Source organism: Mustelus asterias, unplaced genomic scaffold, assembly GCF_964213995.1.
Source record: "Mustelus asterias unplaced genomic scaffold, sMusAst1.hap1.1 HAP1_SCAFFOLD_1130, whole genome shotgun sequence".
NCBI lineage: Eukaryota > Metazoa > Chordata > Chondrichthyes > Carcharhiniformes > Triakidae > Mustelus > Mustelus asterias.
Genome location: NW_027591075.1, coordinates 43,316 through 65,002, shown reverse-complemented (window position 1 = coordinate 65,002; position 21,687 = coordinate 43,316). Strand labels below are relative to the sequence as shown.

General features: G+C 53.6%; 1 protein-coding gene across 1 annotated transcript; it reads left to right on the top strand.

Moving 5' to 3' along the window:
- The first annotated feature begins 46 nt into the window (after positions 1-46).
- Positions 47-20,543, top strand: c4h11orf98 (chromosome 4 C11orf98 homolog). The gene is made up of 5 exons (XM_078205963.1): positions 47-95; positions 145-191; positions 15,090-15,205; positions 16,348-16,445; positions 20,183-20,543. The coding sequence occupies exons 1-5, from the start codon at positions 47-49 to the stop codon at positions 20,299-20,301; spliced, it is 429 nt and encodes a 142-aa protein (XP_078062089.1). The 3' UTR covers positions 20,302-20,543.
- The last annotated feature ends 1,144 nt before the right edge of the window (positions 20,544-21,687 follow it).

The following is a 21,687-nucleotide window of genomic DNA, read 5'->3' as shown; positions in this document are numbered from 1 at the left end:
ACTGACGTCACCGCGCTCAGCTCGACCCCCCCTCCTTCCTCTGTTGATGGAATCGACCGTCACGTCACCGGCTGACCTCACTCCTCACCCCATTGGCCGCACCGGGCGCGTTACGTCACCGTCGATGGCTCCGCCCTCTGGAAGGGGCGTGGTCGGAAACGAACGTCAGCTGTTCAGCCAGTCCTGGATTGGTGAGTGGGGAGAGGGGGGGGTGGAGCTGGGCGGCAGCTCCACAACCGCTCCGCCAATGGCGGCCGGGGGGGGCGGGGCCAGGGAGGCCCCGCCCTCTTCCCGCGGCCAAGGGGCGGAGCCCAGTTTACAGGGCCGGGGGGCGGGGCGACGTTGCTCCAACTCCTGTCAGTCACAAAGGGAACACTGGCCGCATCACTTTAAATGGCGGGCATCTCACTTTAAATGGCGGGCATCTCACTTTAAATGGCGGGCATCTCACTTTAAATGGCGGGCATCTCACTTTAAATGGCGGGCATCTCACTTTAAAAAGTCTCACAACACCAGGATTCACATTTCCTCTCCATCTGATGAAGGAGCAGTGCTCCGAAAGCTTATGGTATTTGCTGCCAACTAAACCTGTTGGACTGTAACCTGGTGTTGTGAGACTTCTTACTGTGTTTACCCCAGTCCAACGCTGGCATCTCCACATCATCACACTTTAAATGCAGGGCTTGTCACTTTAAATGGAGGGTATGTCACTTTAAATAGATGGCATGTCACTTTAAATGGAGGGCCTGTCGCTTTAAATGGAGGGCCTATCACTTTAAATGGAGGGCCTGTCGCTTTAAATGGAGGGCCTGTCGCTTTAAATAGAGGGCCTGTCACTTTAAACGTTGGGTATGACACTTTAAATATTGGACATGTCACTTTAAATGGAGGGCCCGCCCCTCCTTCCCCATTGGCTGCCTGGATGATGATTGACATGTTTGCTAATTTGTCCATTTCCGGCTCTGGCTGAAAACGTGGAGAGAAGATGGCCCCAGGAGGAAGGATCAACCGACCCAAATCAGGGAGAGGAACAGGGAGGGGGTGACCAGGTTACAGTGTCCAGAACAGCAGCAACCGACCCAAATCAGGGAGAGGAACAGGGAGGGGGTGACCAGGTTACAGTGTCCAGAACAGCAGCAACCGACCCAAATCAGGGAGAGGAACAGGGAGGGGGTGACCAGGTTACAGTGCCCAGAACAGCAGCAACCGACCCAAATCAGTGAGAGGAACAGGGAGGGGGTGACCAGGTTACAGTGTCCAGAACAGCAGCAACCGACCCAAATCAGTGAGAGGAACAGGGAGGGGGTGACCAGGTTACAGTGCCCAGAACAGCAGCAACCGACCCAAAGCAGTGAGAGGAACAGGGAGGGGGTGACCAGGTTACAGTGTCCAGAACAGCAGCAACCGACCCAAATCAGTGAGAGGAACAGGGAGGGGGTGACCAGGTTACAGTGTCCAGAACAGCAGCAACCGACCCAAAGCAGTGAGAGGAACAGGGAGGGGGTGACCAGGTTACAGTGCCCAGAACAGCAGCAACCGACCCAAATCAGGGAGAGGAACAGGGAGGGGGTGACCAGGTTACAGTGTCCAGAACAACAGCAACCGACCCAAATCAGGGAGAGGAACAGGGAGGGGGTGACCAGGTTACAGTGCCCAGAACAGCAGCAACCGACCCAAATCAGTGAGAGGAACAGGGAGGGGGTGACCAGGTTACAGTGCCCAGAACAGCAGCAACCGACCCAAAGCAGTGAGAGGAACAGGGAGGGGGTGACCAGGTTACAGTGTCCAGAACAGCAGCAACCGACCCAAATCAGGGAGAGGAACAGGGAGGGGGTGACCAGGTTACAGTGTCCAGAACAGCAGCAACCGACCCAAATCAGTGAGAGGAACAGGGAGGGGGTGACCAGGTTACAGTGTCCAGAACAGCAGCAACCGACCCAAATCAGTGAGAGGAACAGGGAGGGGGTGACCAGGTTACAGTGTCCAGAACAGCAGCAACCGACCCAAATCAGTGAGAGGAACAGGGAGGGGGTGACCAGGTTACAGTGTCCAGAACAGCAGCAACCGACCCAAATCAGTGAGAGGAACAGGGAGGGGGTGACCAGGTTACAGTGTCCAGAACAGCAGCAACCGACCCAAATCAGTGAGAGGAACAGGGAGGGGGTGACCAGGTTACAGTGTCCAGAACAGCAGCAACCGACCCAAATCAGTGAGAGGAACAGGGAGGGGGTGACCAGGTTACAGTGTCCAGAACAGCAGCAACCGACCCAAATCAGGGAGAGGAACAGTGAGGGGGTGACCAGGTTACTGTGTCCAGAACAGCAGCAACCGACCCAAATCAGTGAGAGGAACAGGGAGGGGGTGACCAGGTTACAGTGCCCAGAACAGCAGCAACCGACCCAAATCAGTGAGAGGAACAGGGAGGGGGTGACCAGGTTACAGTGTCCAGAACAGCAGCAACCGACCCAAATCAGTGAGAGGAACAGGGAGGGGGTGACCAGGTTACAGTGTCCAGAACAGCAGCAACCGACCCAAATCAGTGAGAGGAACAGGGAGGGGGTGACCAGGTTACAGTGCCCAGAACAGCAGCAACCGACCCAAATCAGGGAGAGGAACAGGGAGGGGGTGACCAGGTTACAGGGCCCAGAACAGCAGCAACCGACCCAAATCAGTGAGAGGAACAGGGAGGGGGTGACCAGGTTACAGTGTCCAGAACAGCAGCAACCGACCCAAATCAGTGAGAGGAACAGGGAGGGGGTGACCAGGTTACAGTGTCCAGAACAGCAGCAACCGACCCAAATCAGGGAGAGGAACAGTGAGGGGGTGACCAGGTTACTGTGTCCAGAACAGCAGCAACCGACCCAAATCAGTGAGAGGAACAGGGAGGGGGTGACCAGGTTACAGTGCCCAGAACAGCAGCAACCGACCCAAATCAGTGAGAGGAACAGGGAGGGGGTGACCAGGTTACAGTGTCCAGAACAGCAGCAACCGACCCAAATCAGGGAGAGGAACAGGGAGGGGGTGACCAGGTTACAGTGCCCAGAACAGCAGCAACCGACCCAAATCAGTGAGAGGAACAGGGAGGGAGTGACCAGGTTACAGTGTCCAGAACAGCAGCAACCGACCCAAATCAGGGAGAGGAACAGGGAGGGGGTGACCAGGTTACAGTGCCCAGAACAGCAGCAACCGACCCAAATCAGGGAGAGGAACAGGGAGGGGGTGACCAGGTTACAGTGTCCAGAACAGCAGCAACCGACCCAAATCAGTGAGAGGAACAGGGAGGGGGTGACCAGGTTACAGTGCCCAGAACAGCAGCAACCGACCCAAATCAGGGAGAGGAACAGGGAGGGGGTGACCAGGTTACAGGGCCCAGAACAGCAGCAACCGACCCAAATCAGGGAGAGGAACAGGGAGGGGGTGACCAGGTTACAGTGTCCAGAACAGCAGCAACCGACCCAAATCAGTGAGAGGAACAGGGAGGGGGTGACCAGGTTACAGTGTCCAGAACAGCAGCAACCGACCCAAATCAGTGAGAGGAACAGGGAGGGGGTGACCAGGTTACAGTGTCCAGAACAGCAGCAACCGACCCAAATCAGGGAGAGGAACAGGGAGGGGGTGACCAGGTTACAGTGCCCAGAACAGCAGCAACCGACCCAAATCAGGGAGAGGAACAGGGAGGGGGTGACCAGGTTACAGTGTCCAGAACAGCAGCAACCGACCCAAATCAGGGAGAGGAACAGGGAGGGGGTGACCAGGTTACAGTGCCCAGAACAGCAGCAACCGACCCAAATCAGTGAGAGGAACAGGGAGGGAGTGACCAGGTTACAGTGTCCAGAACAGCAGCAACCGACCCAAATCAGGGAGAGGAACAGGGAGGGGGTGACCAGGTTACAGTGCCCAGAACAGCAGCAACCGACCCAAATCAGGGAGAGGAACAGGGAGGGGGTGACCAGGTTACAGTGTCCAGAACAGCAGCAACCGACCCAAATCAGTGAGAGGAACAGGGAGGGGGTGACCAGGTTACAGTGTCCAGAACAGCAGCAACCGACCCAAATCAGTGAGAGGAACAGGGAGGGGGTGACCAGGTTACAGTGTCCAGAACAGCAGCAACCGACCCAAATCAGGGAGAGGAACAGGGAGGGGGTGACCAGGTTACAGTGTCCAGAACAGCAGCAACCGACCCAAATCAGGGAGAGGAACAGGGAGGGGGTGACCAGGTTACAGTGCCCAGAACAGCAGCAACCGACCCAAATCAGTGAGAGGAACAGGGAGGGGGTGACCAGGTTACAGTGCCCAGAACAGCAGCAACCGACCCAAATCAGTGAGAGGAACAGGGAGGGGGTGACCAGGTTACAGTGCCCAGAACAGCAGCAACCGACCCAAATCAGGGAGAGGAACAGGGAGGGGGTGACCAGGTTACAGTGTCCAGAACAGCAGCAACCGACCCAAATCAGTGAGAGGAACAGGGAGGGGGTGACCAGGTTACAGTGCCCAGAACAGCAGCAACCGACCCAAATCAGGGAGAGGAACAGGGAGGGGGTGACCAGGTTACAGTGTCCAGAACAGCAGCAACCGACCCAAATCAGTGAGAGGAACAGGGAGGGGGTGACCAGGTTACAGTGTCCAGAACAGCAGCAACCGACCCAAATCAGTGAGAGGAACAGGGAGGGGGTGACCAGGTTACAGGGCCCAGAACAGCAGCAACCGACCCAAATCAGTGAGAGGAACAGGGAGGGGGTGACCAGGTTACAGTGTCCAGAACAGCAGCAACCGACCCAAATCAGGGAGAGGAACAGGGAGGGGGTGACCAGGTTACAGTGTCCAGAACAGCAGCAACCGACCCAAATCAGGGAGAGGAACAGGGAGGGGGTGACCAGGTTACAGTGTCCAGAACAGCAGCAACCGACCCAAATCAGTGAGAGGAACAGGGAGGGGGTGACCAGGTTACAGGGCCCAGAACAGCAGCAACCGACCCAAATCAGTGAGAGGAACAGGGAGGGGGTGACCAGGTTACAGTGCCCAGAACAGCAGCAACCGACCCAAATCAGGGAGAGGAACAGGGAGGGGGTGACCAGGTTACAGTGTCCAGAACAGCAGCAACCGACCCAAATCAGGGAGAGGAACAGGGAGGGGGTGACCAGGTTACAGTGTCCAGAACAGCAGCAACCGACCCAAATCAGTGAGAGGAACAGGGAGGGGGTGACCAGGTTACAGTGTCCAGAACAGCAGCAACCGACCCAAATCAGGGAGAGGAACAGGGAGGGGGTGACCAGGTTACAGGGCCCAGAACAGCAGCAACCGACCCAAATCAGTGAGAGGAACAGGGAGGGGGTGACCAGGTTACAGTGTCCAGAACAGCAGCAACCGACCCAAATCAGGGAGAGGAACAGGGAGGGGGTGACCAGGTTACAGTGCCCAGAACAGCAGCAACCGACCCAAATCAGGGAGAGGAACAGGGAGGGGGTGACCAGGTTACAGGGCCCAGAACAGCAGCAACCGACCCAAATCAGTGAGAGGAACAGGGAGGGGGTGACCAGGTTACAGTGTCCAGAACAGCAGCAACCGACCCAAATCAGTGAGAGGAACAGGGAGGGGGTGACCAGGTTACAGTGTCCAGAACAGCAGCAACCGACCCAAATCAGGGAGAGGAACAGGGAGGGGGTGACCAGGTTACAGTGTCCAGAACAGCAGCAACCGACCCAAATCAGGGAGAGGAACAGGGAGGGGGTGACCAGGTTACAGTGCCCAGAACAGCAGCAACCGACCCAAATCAGTGAGAGGAACAGGGAGGGGGTGACCAGGTTACAGTGTCCAGAACAGCAGCAACCGACCCAAATCAGTGAGAGGAACAGGGAGGGGGTGACCAGGTTACAGTGTCCAGAACAGCAGCAACCGACCCAAATCAGGGAGAGGAACAGGGAGGGGGTGACCAGGTTACAGTGCCCAGAACAGCAGCAACCGACCCAAATCAGTGAGAGGAACAGGGAGGGGGTGACCAGGTTACAGTGTCCAGAACAACAGCAACCGACCCAAATCAGGGAGAGGAACAGGGAGGGGGTGACCAGGTTACAGGGCCCAGAACAGCAGCAACCGACCCAAATCAGTGAGAGGAACAGGGAGGGGGTGACCAGGTTACAGTGCCCAGAACAGCAGCAACCGACCCAAATCAGTGAGAGGAACAGGGAGGGGGTGACCAGGTTACTGTGTCCAGAACAGCAGCAACCGACCCAAAGCAGTGAGAGGAACAGGGAGGGGGTGACCAGGTTACAGTGCCCAGAACAGCAGCAACCGACCCAAATCAGGGAGAGGAACAGGGAGGGGGTGACCAGGTTACAGTGCCCAGAACAGCAGCAACCGACCCAAATCAGTGAGAGGAACAGGGAGGGGGTGACCAGGTTACAGTGCCCAGAACAGCAGCAACCGACCCAAATCAGGGAGAGGAACAGGGAGGGGGTGACCAGGTTACAGGGCCCAGAACAGCAGCAACCGACCCAAATCAGTGAGAGGAACAGGGAGGGGGTGACCAGGTTACAGTGTCCAGAACAGCAGCAACCGACCCAAATCAGTGAGAGGAACAGGGAGGGGGTGACCAGGTTACAGTGTCCAGAACAGCAGCAACCGACCCAAATCAGAGAGAGGAACAGGGAGGGGGTGACCAGGTTACAGTGCCCAGAACAGCAGCAACCGACCCAAATCAGTGAGAGGAACAGGGAGGGGGTGACCAGGTTACAGTGTCCAGAACAGCAGCAACCGACCCAAATCAGGGAGAGGAACAGGGAGGGGGTGACCAGGTTACAGTGCCCAGAACAGCAGCAACCGACCCAAAGCAGTGAGAGGAACAGGGAGGGGGTGACCAGGTTACAGGGCCCAGAACAACAGCAACCGACCCAAATCAGGGAGAGGAACAGGGAGGGGGTGACCAGGTTACAGTGCCCAGAACAGCAGCAACCGACCCAAATCAGGGAGAGGAACAGGGAGGGGGTGACCAGGTTACAGTGTCCAGAACAGCAGCAACCGACCCAAATCAGTGAGAGGAACAGGGAGGGGGTGACCAGGTTACAGTGCCCAGAACAGCAGCAACCGACCCAAATCAGTGAGAGGAACAGGGAGGGGGTGACCAGGTTACAGTGTCCAGAACAGCAGCAACCGACCCAAATCAGTGAGAGGAACAGGGAGGGGGTGACCAGGTTACAGTGCCCAGAACAGCAGCAACCGACCCAAATCAGTGAGAGGAACAGGGAGGGGGTGACCAGGTTACAGTGTCCAGAACAGCAGCAACCGACCCAAATCAGGGAGAGGAACAGGGAGGGGGTGACCAGGTTACAGTGCCCAGAACAGCAGCAACCGACCCAAAGCAGTGAGAGGAACAGGGAGGGGGTGACCAGGTTACAGGGCCCAGAACAACAGCAACCGACCCAAATCAGGGAGAGGAACAGGGAGGGGGTGACCAGGTTACAGTGCCCAGAACAGCAGCAACCGACCCAAATCAGTGAGAGGAACAGGGAGGGGGTGACCAGGTTACTGTGCCCAGAACAGCAGCAACCGACCCAAATCAGAGAGAGGAACAGGGAGGGGGTGACCAGGTTACAGTGTCCAGAACAGCAGCAACCGACCCAAATCAGGGAGAGGAACAGGGAGGGGGTGACCAGGTTACAGTGCCCAGAACAGCAGCAACCGACCCAAATCAGGGAGAGGAACAGGGAGGGGGTGACCAGGTTACAGTGTCCAGAACAGCAGCAACCGACCCAAATCAGTGAGAGGAACAGGGAGGGGGTGACCAGGTTACAGTGTCCAGAACAGCAGCAACCGACCCAAATCAGGGAGAGGAACAGGGAGGGGGTGACCAGGTTACAGTGCCCAGAACAGCAGCAACCGACCCAAATCAGGGAGAGGAACAGGGAGGGGGTGACCAGGTTACAGGGCCCAGAACAGCAGCAACCGACCCAAATCAGTGAGAGGAACAGGGAGGGGGTGACCAGGTTACAGTGCCCAGAACAGCAGCAACCGACCCAAATCAGTGAGAGGAACAGGGAGGGGGTGACCAGGTTACAGTGCCCAGAACAGCAGCAACCGACCCAAATCAGGGAGAGGAACAGGGAGGGGGTGACCAGGTTACAGTGTCCAGAACAGCAGCAACCGACCCAAATCAGGGAGAGGAACAGGGAGGGGGTGACCAGGTTACAGTGTCCAGAACAGCAGCAACCGACCCAAATCAGTGAGAGGAACAGGGAGGGGGTGACCAGGTTACAGTGCCCAGAACAGCAGCAACCGACCCAAATCAGGGAGAGGAACAGGGAGTGGGTGACCAGGTTACAGTGTCCAGAACAGCAGCAACCGACCCAAATCAGGGAGAGGAACAGGGAGTGGGTGACCAGGTTACAGTGTCCAGAACAGCAGCAACCGACCCAAATCAGAGAGAGGAACAGGGAGGGGGTGACCAGGTTACAGTGTCCAGAACAGCAGCAACCGACCCAAAGCAGTGAGAGGAACAGGGAGGGGGTGACCAGGTTACAGTGCCCAGAACAGCAGCAACCGACCCAAATCAGGGAGAGGAACAGGGAGGGGGTGACCAGGTTACAGTGCCCAGAACAGCAGCAACCGACCCAAATCAGAGAGAGGAACAGGGAGGGGGTGACCAGGTTACAGTGTCCAGAACAGCAGCAACCGACCCAAAGCAGTGAGAGGAACAGGGAGGGGGTGACCAGGTTACAGTGTCCAGAACAGCAGCAACCGACCCAAATCAGGGAGAGGAACAGGGAGGGGGTGACCAGGTTACAGTGTCCAGAACAGCAGCAACCGACCCAAATCAGAGAGAGGAACAGGGAGGGGGTGACCAGGTTACAGTGCCCAGAACAGCAGCAACCGACCCAAATCAGTGAGAGGAACAGGGAGGGGGTGACCAGGTTACAGTGCCCAGAACAGCAGCAACCGACCCAAATCAGGGAGAGGAACAGGGAGGGGGTGACCAGGTTACAGTGCCCAGAACAGCAGCAACCGACCCAAATCAGTGAGAGGAACAGGGAGGGGGTGACCAGGTTACAGTGTCCAGAACAGCAGCAACCGACCCAAATCAGGGAGAGGAACAGGGAGGGGGTGACCAGGTTACAGTGTCCAGAACAGCAGCAACCGACCCAAATCAGTGAGAGGAACAGGGAGGGGGTGACCAGGTTACAGTGCCCAGAACAGCAGCAACCGACCCAAATCAGGGAGAGGAACAGGGAGGGGGTGACCAGGTTACAGTGTCCAGAACAGCAGCAACCGACCCAAATCAGTGAGAGGAACAGGGAGGGGGTGACCAGGTTACAGTGTCCAGAACAGCAGCAACCGACCCAAATCAGGGAGAGGAACAGGGAGGGGGTGACCAGGTTACAGTGTCCAGAACAGCAGCAACCGACCCAAATCAGTGAGAGGAACAGGGAGGGGGTGACCAGGTTACAGTGTCCAGAACAGCAGCAACCGACCCAAATCAGTGAGAGGAACAGGGAGGGGGTGACCAGGTTACAGTGTCCAGAACAGCAGCAACCGACCCAAATCAGTGAGAGGAACAGGGAGGGGGTGACCAGGTTACAGTGCCCAGAACAGCAGCAACCGACCCAAATCAGGGAGAGGAACAGGGAGGGGGTGACCAGGTTACAGTGCCCAGAACAGCAGCAGCAGTCAAACATTGTGGGGGGTGGGATATTAAAGGGTGCGGGAAGTGAGTGGGATATAAAAGGGTGCTGGGAGTGAGTGGGATATAAAAGGGTGCGGGAAGTGAGTGGGATATAAAAGGGTGCTGGGAGTGAGTGGGATATAAAAGGGTGCGGGAAGTGAGTGGGATATAAAAGGGTGCGGGAAGTGAGTGGGATATTAAAGGGTGCGGGGAGCAAGGGGGATTAGACTGGGTGGGATATTAAAGGGTGCGGGGAGCAAGGGGGATTAGACTGGGTGGGATATTAAAGGGTGCGGGAAGTGAGTGGGATATAAAAGGGTGCGGGGAGTGAGGGGGATTAGACTGGGTGGGATATTAGAGGGTGCGGGGAGTGAGTGGGATATAAAAGGGTGCGGGGAGTGAGTGGGATATTAAAGGGTGCGGGGAGTGAGGGGGATTAGACTGGGTGGGATATTAGAGGATGCTGGGAGTGAGGGAGATTAGACTGGGTGGGATATTAGAGGGTGCGGGGAGTGAGGGGGATATTAAAGGGTGCTGGGAGTGAGGGGGTTTAGTCTGGGTGGGATATTAAAGGGTGCTGGGAGTGAGTGGGATATTAAAGGGTGCGGGGATTGAGGGGGATATTAAAGGGTGGGAGGGATTTTAGAGGGTGCGGGGAGTGAGTGGGATTAGACTGGGTGGGATATTAGAGGGTGCGGGGAGTGAGGTATTAGACTGGGTGGGATATTAGAGGGTGCGGGGAGTGAGGTATTAGACTGGGTGGGATATTAAGAGGGTGCGGGGAGTGAGGGGGATATTAGAGGGTGCTGGGAGTGAGTGGGATATTAAAGGGTGCGGGGATTGAGGGGGATATTAAAGGGTGCGGGGAGTGAGGGGGATTAGACTGGGTGGGATATTAAAGGGTGCTGGGAGTGAGTGGGATATTATAGCGTGCAGGGATTGGGGGGGATATTAAAGGGTGGGAGGGATTTTAGAGGGTGCGGGGAGTGAGTGGGATTAGACTGGGTGGGATATTAGAGGGTGCGGGGAGTGAGGTATTAGACTGGGTGGGATATTAGAGGGTGCGGGGAGTGAGTGGGATTAGACTGGGTGGGATATTAGAGGGTGCAGGGAGCGAGTGGGATATTAAAGGGTGCGGGTAGTGAGGAGGATTAGACTGGGTGGGATATTAGAGGGTGCTGGGAGTGAGTGGGATATTAGAGGGTGCGGGGAGTGAGGGGGATATTAGAGGGTGCGGGGAGTGAGGGGGATATTAGAGGGTGCGGGGAGTGAGGGGGATATTAGAGGGTGCGGGGAGTGAGGGGGATATTAGAGGGTGCGGGGAGTGAGGGGGATATTAGAGGGTGCGGGGAGTGAGGGAGATTAGACTGGGTGGGATATTAGAGGGTGCGGGGAGTGAGGAGGATTCGACTGGGTGGGATATTAGAGGGTGCTGGGAGTGAGTGGGATATTAGAGGGTGCGGGGAGTGAGGGGGATTAGACTGGGTGGGATATTAGAGGGTGCTGGGAGTGAGGGAGATTAGACTGGGTGGGATATTAGAGGGTGCGGGGAGTGAGTGGGATTAGACTGGGTGGGATATTAGAGGGTGCGGGGAGTGAGTGGGATTAGACTGGGTGGGATATTAGAGGGTGCAGGGAGCGAGTGGGATATTAAAGGGTGCGGGTAGTGAGGAGGATTAGACTGGGTGGGATATTAGAGGGTGCTGGGAGTGAGTGGGATATTAGAGGGTGCGGGGAGTGAGGGGGATATTAGAGGGTGCGGGGAGTGAGGGGGATATTAGAGGGTGCGGGGAGTGAGGGGGATATTAGAGGGTGCGGGGAGTGAGGGGGATATTAGAGGGTGCGGGGAGTGAGGGGGATATTAGAGGGTGCGGGGAGTGAGGGAGATTAGACTGGGTGGGATATTAGAGGGTGCGGGGAGTGAGGAGGATTCGACTGGGTGGGATATTAGAGGGTGCTGGGAGTGAGTGGGATATTAGAGGGTGCGGGGAGTGAGGGGGATTAGACTGGGTGGGATATTAGAGGGTGCTGGGAGTGAGGGAGATTAGACTGGGTGGGATATTAGAGGGTGCTGGGAGTGAGGGGGATATTAGAGGGTGCTGGGAGTGAGTGGGATATTAGAGGGTGCGGGGAGTGAGTGGGATATTAAAGGGTGCTGGGAGTGAGGGGGATTAGACTGGGTGGGATATTAGAGGGTGCGGGGAGTGAGTGGGATATTAGAGGGTGCTGGGAGTGAGTGGGATATTAGAGTGCGGGGAGTGAGTGGGATATTAAAGGGTGCTGGGAGTGAGAGGGATTAGACTGGGTGGGATATTCGAGGGTGTGGGGAGCGAGTGGGATATTAAATGGTGCGGGGAGTGAGGAGGATTAGACTGGGTGGGATATTAGAGGGTGCTGGGAGTGAGTGGGATATTAGAGGGTGCGGGGAGTGATGGGGATTAGACTGGGTGGGCTATTAGAGGGTGCGGGGAGTGATGGGGATTAGACTGGGTGGGATATTAAAGGGTGTGGGAAGTGAGTGGGATATTAGAGGGTGCGGGGAGTGAGGGGGATATTAGAGGGTGCAGGGAGTGAGGGGGATTAGACTGGGTGGGATATTAGAGGGTGCGGGGAGTGAGGGGGATATTAGAGGGTGCTGGGAGTGAGTGGGATATTAGAGGGTGCGGGGATTGAGTGGGATATTAGAGGGTGCGGGGAGTGAGTGGGATATTAGAGGGTGCGGGGAGTGAGGGGGATTAGACTGGGTGGGATATTAAGAGGGTGCGGGGATTGAGTGGGATATTAGAGGGTGCGGGGAGTGAGGGGGATTAGACTGGGTGGGATATTAAGAGGGTGCGGGGAGTGAGGGGGATTAGACTGGGTGGGATATTAGAGGGTGCGGGGAGTGAGGGGGATTAGACTGGGTGGGATATTAGAGGGTGCGGGGAGTGAGGGGGATATTAGAGGGTGCTGGGAGTGAGTGGGATATTAGAGGGTGCGGGGAGTGAGGGGGATTAGACTGGGTGGGATATTAGAGGGTGCGGGGAGTGAGGGGGATTAGACTGGGTGGGATATTAGAGGGTGCGGGGAGTGAGGGGGATTAGACTGGGTGGGATATTAGAGGGTGCGGGGAGTGAGGGGGATTAGACTGGGTGGGATATTAGAGGGTGCGGGGAGTGAGGGGGATATTAGAGGGTGCTGGGAGTGAGTGGGATATTAGAGGGTGCGGGGAGTGAGTGGGATATTAGAGGGTGCGGGGAGTGAGGGGGATTAGACTGGGTGGGATATTAAGAGGGTGCGGGGAGTGAGGGGGATTAGACTGGGTGGGATATTAAGAGGGTGCGGGGAGTGAGGGGGATTAGACTGGGTGGGATATTAAGAGGGTGCGGGGAGTGAGGGGGATTAGACTGGGTGGGATATTAGAGGGTGCGGGGAGTGAGGGGGATATTAGAGGGTGCTGGGAGTGAGTGGGATATTAGAGGGTGCGGGGAGTGAGGGGGATTAGACTGGGTGGGATATTAGAGGGTGCGGGGAGTGAGTGGGATATTAGAGGGTGCGGGGAGTGAGTGGGATAGAGGGTGCGGGGAGTGAGTGGGATTTTAGAGGGTGCGTGGAGTGAGGGAGATTAGACTGGGTGGGATATTAGAGGGTGCGGGGAGTGAGTGGGATATTAGAGGGTGCGGGGAGTGAGGGGGATTAGACTGGGTGGGATATTAGAGGGTGCGGGGAGTGAGTGGGATATTAGAGGGTGCGGGGAGTGAGGGGGATATTAGAGGGTGCGGGGAGTGAGTGGGATTAGACTGGGTGGGATATTAGAGGGTGCTGGGAGTGAGGGGGATTAGACTGGGTGGGATATTAGAGGGTGCGGGGAGTGAGTGGGATATTAAAGGGTGCGGGGAGTGAGGGGGATTAGACTGGGTGGGATATTAGAGGGTGCCGGGAGTGAGGGGGATTAGACTGGGTGGGATAATAGAGGGTGCGGGGAGTGAGTGGGATATTAGAGGGTGCGGGGAGTGAGTGGGATTAGACTGGGTGGGATATTAGAGGGTGCTGGGAGTGAGGGGGATTAGACTGGGTGGGATATTAGAGGGTGCGGGGTGTGAGTGGGATATTAGAGGGTGCTGGGAGTGAGTGGGATTAGACTGGGTGGGATATTAGAGGGTGCGGGGAGTGAGTGGGATATTAGAGGGTGCGGGGAGTGAGGGGGATTAGACTGGGTGAGACATTAGAGGGTGCGGGGAGTGAGGAGGATTAGACTGGGTGGGATATTAGAGGGTGCGGGGAGTGAGTGGGATATTAAAGGGTGCGGGAAGTGAGTGGGATTAGACTGGGTGGGATATTAGAGGGTGCGGGGAGTGAGGAGGATTAGACAGGGTGGGATATTAGAGGGTGCGGGGAGTGAGTGGGATTAGACTGGGTGGGATATTAGAGGGTGCGGGGAGTGAGTGGGATATTAAAGTGTGCGGGGAGTGAGGGGGATTAGACTGGGTGGGATATTAGAGGGTGCGGGGAGTGAGTGGGATATTAGAGGGTGCGGGGAGTGAGGGGGATTAGACTGGGTGGGATATTAGAGGGTGTGGGGAGTGAGTGGGATATTAGAGGGTGCGGGGAGTGATGGGGATTAGACTGGGTGGGATATTAGAGGGTGCGGGGAGTGAGGGGGATATTAAAGGGTGCGGGGAGTGAGGGGGATTAGACTGGGTGGGATATTAGAGGGTGCTGGGAGTGAGGGGGATTAGACTGGGTGGGATATTAGAGAGTGTGGGGAGTGAGGGGGATTAGACTGGATGGGATATTAGAGGGTGCGGGGAGTGAGGGGGATTAGACTGGGTGGGATATTAAGAGGGTGCGGGGAGTGAGGGGGATTAGACTGGGTGGGATATTAAGAGGGTGCGGGGAGTGAGGGGGATATTAGAGGGTGCGGGGAGTGAGTGGGATATTAAAGGGCGCGGGGAGTGTGTGGGATATTAGCGGGTGCGGGGAGTGAGTGGGATATTAAAGGGCGCGGGGAGTGAGTGGGATATTAGAGGGTGCGGGGAGTGAGGGGGATTAGACTGGGTGGGATATTAAGAGGGTGCGGGGAGTGAGGGGGATTAGACTGGGTGGGATATTAGAGGGTGCGGGGAGTGAGGGGGATATTAGAGGGTGCGGGGAGTGAGGGGGATTAGACTGGGTGGGATATTAAGAGGGTGCGGGGAGTGAGGGGGATTAGACTGGGTGGGATATTAAGAGGGTGCGGGGAGTGAGGGGGATATTAGAGGGTGCGGGGAGTGAGTGGGATATTAAAGGGCGCGGGGAGTGTGTGGGATATTAGAGGGTGCGGGGAGTGAGTGGGATATTAAAGGGCGCGGGGAGTGGTGGAAAGTTTGGGATTTGCCTTTTTGAATCATTTCCTTTATTCCCGTTTCCCCACACTCCCTCGCCCTCCACCCACCCGCTTTGTTTTCCGGGATTACAGAGTAACCTTGTCAGAAGACGGCGTGTTCTGAGGAAACAGAGAAGGAAAAAGCGTCTCATTGTGGGCGCGGTGATTGACAAGGGCCTGACCACTGCTCATCACCTGAAGAAGAGATGGTGAGAAAGTTCAGCTCAAGTTCAGGTCTACCTGAAAAGCGGCACCTTCAACAGTGCGGCACTCCCTCAGTACTGCACTGGCAGTGTCACTCTTGACTGTTGTGTTCTAGTCCTGGGGTGAGATGTATTCTGGAACTCTGTGACTCAACAGGCTGTGAATAATGGTGCCATGTCTGACACTGTTCACAGTGATTTGATTTATTGTCGTCACATGTATTAGTATACAGTGGAATGTGTTGTTTCTTGCGCGCTAACATACATACGATGTAAGTTATCAGTGGACGGTAAACTTGTTACGATCCCAGTTGGTGTTTATACCTGGACAGGAAGATCCCAGACTGGCTCAAATTGTTGCTATATTTTTTATATAAAACGTGGTGGAATAGGAAGCAAGCATCTTTGCAACTCCCTCCTTCTGTCCAGCTTCTCCTGGTGGAGAGATGTTCACTCCCCAGTATCCTGTCTCCAACTGCAATGTATCCAGTCTGAACTCAGAGCTGACAGCTTTCCTGCGGTAAAAGTTGCTAAGCAATGACCAAATGCTCATGCCTTTTATTTATTCTTGATGCTGTAACCCTCTCTAAGCATAATAGAATCACAGTTAAAGTTTAAGATTATTTATTAGTGTCACAAGTAGGCTCACATTAACACTGCAATGAAGTTACTGTGCAAATCCCCTAATCGCCACACTCCGGTGGCTGTCTGGGTACACTGAGGAAGAATTTAGCACGGCCAATGCACCTAATCAGCACGTCGTTCGGACTGTGGGAGGAAACCCACGCAGACACAGGGAGAACGTGCAGACTCCGCACAGATGGTGACCCGAGGCCGGAAATCGAACCTGGGTCCCTGGCGCTGTGAGGCAGCAGCGCTAACCACTGTGCCATGAATTGAAACCAGCCCCCATACATTGAACCTTTGTCCAGCATGTATCTAACTCTCGGTTTTACCCTTCCACGGAAGCACTAAATTTCACCCACTTAAAATCAAACCTTATTTCTAATATTGACCAATACAAATATACATCCTTTGAAACTACCTTTATTGTCCTAACAAATCCAAGAACTTGTTGCCGTGTTTCCACTCTGTGCACGTCCGCCTATTCTTCGCTGTCCACTAACACTGTTTCTCGTTACTTGTAGCTCGAGTAAGAGGGCGAACATCACACTCTCAGGAAAGAAGAAGAGGAAATTACTGAAACAGATACAACACAGTCAGAAGGAGCGATCTGTCATGGATGGTATGACTACAATATCCCCGTGTTCCCTTCCAACCTCACAAAACTCCAGTGGTGCTTGAGTTTTTATTCAACACGGGGTGTGGGTGCGGCCGGGCTGGGCCAGCATTCATTGCCCATCCCCTAATTGCCCCTTGAACTGAGGCCATTTCAGAGGGGCAGTTAAAAGTCAGCCAATTGAAACTGGCTTAGTAATAGGACACACAGGATGGTGGTAGAAGACTGTTTGACTGGAGCTAGGTGACCAGTGGTGTACCGCAAGGGTCAGTGCTGGGACCTTAATTATATATGTAAATGACATCGATGATAATGTGGAGGAATGATAAGCAAGTTTGCAGATGATGCCAAGATTGGTAGAGTGGTTAAAAGTGAAGAAGAATGTTGTAGGTTACAGGAAGATATAGATGAGTTGGTCAGATGGGCAGAGCAGTGGCAGATGGTATTCTTTGAGAACATTCCATGTGCAGTGGACAATGGGGAACCTGTGGATGTGGTGCATCTGGATTTCCAGAAGGCATTTGACAAGGTGTCGCACCAAAGACTGCTACATAAGATAAAGGTGCACAGTGTTACGGGTAATGTATTAGCATGGATAGAGGATTGGTTCACTAACAGTAAGCAAAGAATGGGGGGGTAAATGGGTGTTTTTCTGGTTGGCGATCAGTGACTAGTGGTGTGCCTCAGGGATCAGTGTTGGGATTACAATTGTTTACGATTTACATAGATGATTTGGAGTTGGGGACCAAGTGTAGTGTGTCAAAATTAGGGGTCATAGTTTGAGGATAAGGGTAAACCTTTTAGGACTGAGGTGAGGAGAAATTTCTTCACCCAGAGGGTGGTGAATGTGTGGAATTCACTCCCACAGAAAGTAGTTGAGGCCAAAACGTTGTGTGATTTCAAGAAGAAATTAGATATAGCTCTTGGGGCTAAAGGGATATGGAGGGAAGAGGGAAATCAGGATATTGAATTTGATGATCAAAATGAATGGTGGAGCAGGCTCGAAGGGCCGAATGGCCTCCTCCTGCTTCTAGTTTCCATGTCAATGTTCGCAGATGACACTACGATAAGAGGTAGAGCAAAGTGTGCAGAGGACACAAAGTCTGCAAAGGGATATAGATAGTCTAAGTGAGTGAGCAAGGGTCTGGCAGATGGAGTACAATGTTGGTAAATGTGAGGTCATCCATTTTGGTAGGAATAACAGCAAAATGGACTATTATTTAAATGGTAAAAAATTGCAGCATGCTGCTGATTTGATTTATTGTCACATGTATTAACACAGTGAAAAGTATTGTTTCTTGCGCGCTATACAGACAAAACATACCATTCATAGAGAAGGAAAGGAGAGAGTGCAGAATGTAGTGTTACGGTCATAGCTAGGGTGTAGAGAAAGATCAACTTAATGCGAGGTAGGTCCATTCAAAAGTCTGACAGCAGCAGGGAAGAAGCTGTTCTTGAGTCGGTTGGTACGTGACCTCAGACTTTTGTATCTTTTTCCCGATGGAAGAAGGTGGAAGAGAGAATGTCCGGGGTGTGTGAGGTCCTTAATTATGCTGGCTGCTTTGCCGAGGCAGCGGGAAATGTGGATGGAGTCAATGGATGGGAGGCTGGTTTGTGTGATGGATTGGGCTACATTCATGACCTTTTGTAGTTTCTTGCAGTCTTGGGCAGAGCAGGAGCCATACCAAGCTGTGATACAACCAGAAAGAAAGCTTTCTATGGGGCATCTGTAAAAGTTGGTGAGAGTCGTAGCTGACATGCCAAATTTCCTTAGTCTTCTGAGAAAGTAGAGGCGTTGGTGGGGCTTTCTTAATTATAGCGTCGGCATGGGGGGACCAGGACAGGTTGTTGGTGATCTGGACACCTAAAAGTTTGAAGCTCTCGACCCTTTCTACTTTGTCCCCGTTGAAGTAGACAGGGGCATGTTCTCCTTTAGGCTTCCTGAAGTCGATGACTATTTCCTTTGTTTAGTTGACATTGAGGGAGAGATTATTGTTGCCGCACCAGTTCACCAGATTCGCTTACTCATTCCTGTTCTCTGTCTCGTCATTGTTTGAGATCCGACCCACTACGGTGGTGTCGTCAGCAACCTGGAAAATCGAGTTGGAGGGGAATTTGGCCACAGTCATAGGTGCGTAAGGAGTATAGTAGGGAGCTGAGAACACAGCCTTGTGAGGTACCAGTGTTGAGGATGATCGTGGAGGAGGTGTTGTTGCCTATCCTTACTGATTGTGATCTGTGAGTTAGGAAGTTCAGGATCCAGTCACAGAGGAGCCCAGGCCATGGAGTTTGGACAAGAGTTTTGTGGAAATTATGGTGTTAAAGGCTGAGCTGTTAATAAATAGGAGTCTGACATAGGTGTCTTTGTTATCTAGGTGTTCCAGGGTTGAGTGCAGGGCCAGGGAGATGGCGTCTGCTGTGGACCTGTTGCGGCGGTAGGTGAACTGTAGTGGATCCAGGTAGTCCGGGAGGCTGGAATTGATGCGTGCCATGACTGGCCTTTCAAAGCACTTCATAATGATGGATGTCAGAGCCACCGGACGATAGTCATAAGACACGCTGCTTGGCTTTTCTTAGGTACTGGGATGATGCTGTGCAAAGGGACCTGGGTGTCCTTGTGCATGAATCGCAAAAAGTTGGTTTGCAGGTGCAGCAGGTAATTAAGAAGGCAAATGGAACTTTGTCCTTCATTGCTAGAGGGATGGAGTTTAAAAACAGCGAGATTATGTTGCAGCTGTATAAGGTGCTGGTGAGGCCACACCTGGAGTACTGTGTACAGTTTTGGTCTCCTTACTTGAGAAAGGATATACTGGCACTGGAGGGGGTGCAGAGGAGATTCACTAGGTTGATTCTGGAGTTGAGAGGGTTGGCTTATGAGGAGAGATAGAGACATATAGAATTATGAAGGGAATAGATTAGAATCGGGTAGGTTGTTTATACTGTCGGGTGAAGCTGGAACTAGGGGGCATGGCCTCAAAATAAGGGGAAGCAGATTTAGGACTGAGTCGAGGAGGAACTTCTTCACACAAAGGGTTGTGAATCTGTGGAATTCCCTGCCCAGTGAAGCAGTTGAGGCTACCTCATTGAATGTTTTAAAGGCAAGGATAGATACGTTTTTGAACAGTAAAGGAATTAAGGGTTATGGTGAGCAGGTGGGTAAGTGGAGCTGAGTCCACGAAAAGATCAGCCATGATCTTATTGAATGGCGGAACAGGCTGGAGGGGCCGGATGGCCTACTCCTAGTTATGTATTTAACCCTGTTAAGTGCGAGGTGGTGCACTTTGGATAAATAAGAAGACAAGGGAGTACTTAATGAATGACAGAATCCGAAGGCTGAGGGTAGTTGGGAAGCCTTTTTACCCAGAGGGTGATGGGGGTCTAGAACCCGCTGCCTGAAAGGGTGGTCCAGTCAGAAACCCTGGTGACATTAAGTAGTATTTAGATTTTCACTTGCGCTGCCGTGACCTTGAAGCGCTGGAAAATGGGAGTAGTGACATCCAACCTTTATTGGGTAGTGTGGACATGGGCCGAATGGCCTCCTTCTGTGCTGTAAACATTTATGATTCTAAACCCTTCAAGTAACGGGGGGGGGGGGGGGGAGCTGATCCAGTATTCCCAGTTTGAAACCCTATTTTACTTTCTGTGGTAACTTGACACTCCTTTCTGGCTCCACATTCGTTCCTCTATTTGGAGACATTTACAGGCGACCATTTGAATAACCTCTCTCTCCTTTGCTTCTCCAGTTGAACCTGCCCTATCGAGGAAGCGACCAGCAGACAGCACCAAGGTGAAGAGAGAAGGCGGAAAGACGGGCGGGGAGGCGGTGAACGTAGAAATGAAAGATGAAGTCGTGTTGCAGTAGTCCGGATGAACAGAACGAGGATGCTTTGAAGGTGGTTGGTGCAGGCCAGGGGCTCAGGTGGACTTTTGAGGGATGGTGATCCTGAAGGATCTTTTGGGACCTACTGTCCTGTTGTGACTGTGCACACACACACTGGTTCCGCAAGAAATTTCCTGCTTTTGTTCTCGGAATTTGTCTGGTTGTGTACATAGACTAGCAGTTACTGTAACTGGAAATAAAGATGATTCATTGGTAACATTGATGATGTTGCCTTGTTATTATTGAAGTGACTTGCTAGAACGTTGCTGAGAAGAGATGTTGAAGTTTTTCGCCTTGCACTCATCAGGACAAACACAAGGATGTCAAATTTCAAACTCCCGCAACAACTCGCACTCGGGGTGGGAAAGGTGCTGATTCGTGGGCAAGTTGATTGTGAGTGGCTGAGGCATTGCTTTGGGGACAGGCTCCCCACAATCCGACTGATAATTAAATCACCGCAGAATTCCTGTGTCAAGGGGAGGAATGGTTGGATTCACATGGTGATTGTCATTGCCTGGCACTATACTGGTGAGAATTATGTGCCAATTAAGACTCTCCACTCAAAGCTCAACATATCCAGGACAAAGCAGCCCCATTTGATTGCTGTACCACCTACAAGATACACCTTCCAAACCTGTGACCTCAACTGCCTTGGACAAGGGCAGCAGATGCACGGAACCACCACCCGCAAGTCATAACCTGACTTGGAAATATCACCGTTCCTTCCCTGTCTAAATCTTGGAACTCCCTAACAGCACTGTGGGTGTACCTACAGCACATGGAATAAAGTAGCTTATGGAAGGGATAGCAATACATCCAAGACTAGCTAGCAATGTCCACAAACTTTATAACTTAAAACAGCTCCTTGATGCCACACTGTCAAACACAGCCTTGGTGTGAGTCCCTCTCACTTTGAGTTTTTACATGTTTGGGCTCAGACTGTCATAAGGATTAGAGTTGATTGGTTATGGGGGTGTCCAAACCAGGCATTAATGTTAGTAAATGCTGCTTAACAGCATTGACTGATACATTGCTGCCCTTATTCTTCAGCAGCCTAATAATTCCTCCATCGATTATACGGTTACAGGAGAATCTCAGCAGACCAGTGGACACCATGTTGTACAGGCTCCTGGGACAACCCTGTGAGCCAGACCTCCTGGACTTCCAAATGCTTCCCTGGGATGTGGGTGTACTAGCAGAGCCAGTATCTTGCCAAGCCCCAATTGCCCTCAGATAGTGGTGTTGAGCCACCTTCTTTGCCCTGCTGCAATCCATCGAGGTCCGTTAGGAGGAGGAGGTCAGGATTTTGACCCAGCAGTGAAGGATGTTGTGGTGGTGTTCCCTTGCATCTGCTTTTGTCCTTCTGGG

Excerpts from the sequence above, each read along its gene's own strand:
- c4h11orf98 (XM_078205963.1), top strand. The coding sequence starts at position 47 with ATGGAATCGACCGTCACGTCACCGGCTGACCTCACTCCTCACCCCATT. Across the intron at positions 192-15,089 it reads GTTCAGCCAGTCCTGGATTG|AGTAACCTTGTCAGAAGACG; the intron begins GTGAGTGGGGAG and ends CCGGGATTACAG. Across the intron at positions 15,206-16,347 it reads CATCACCTGAAGAAGAGATG|CTCGAGTAAGAGGGCGAACA; the intron begins GTGAGAAAGTTC and ends CGTTACTTGTAG.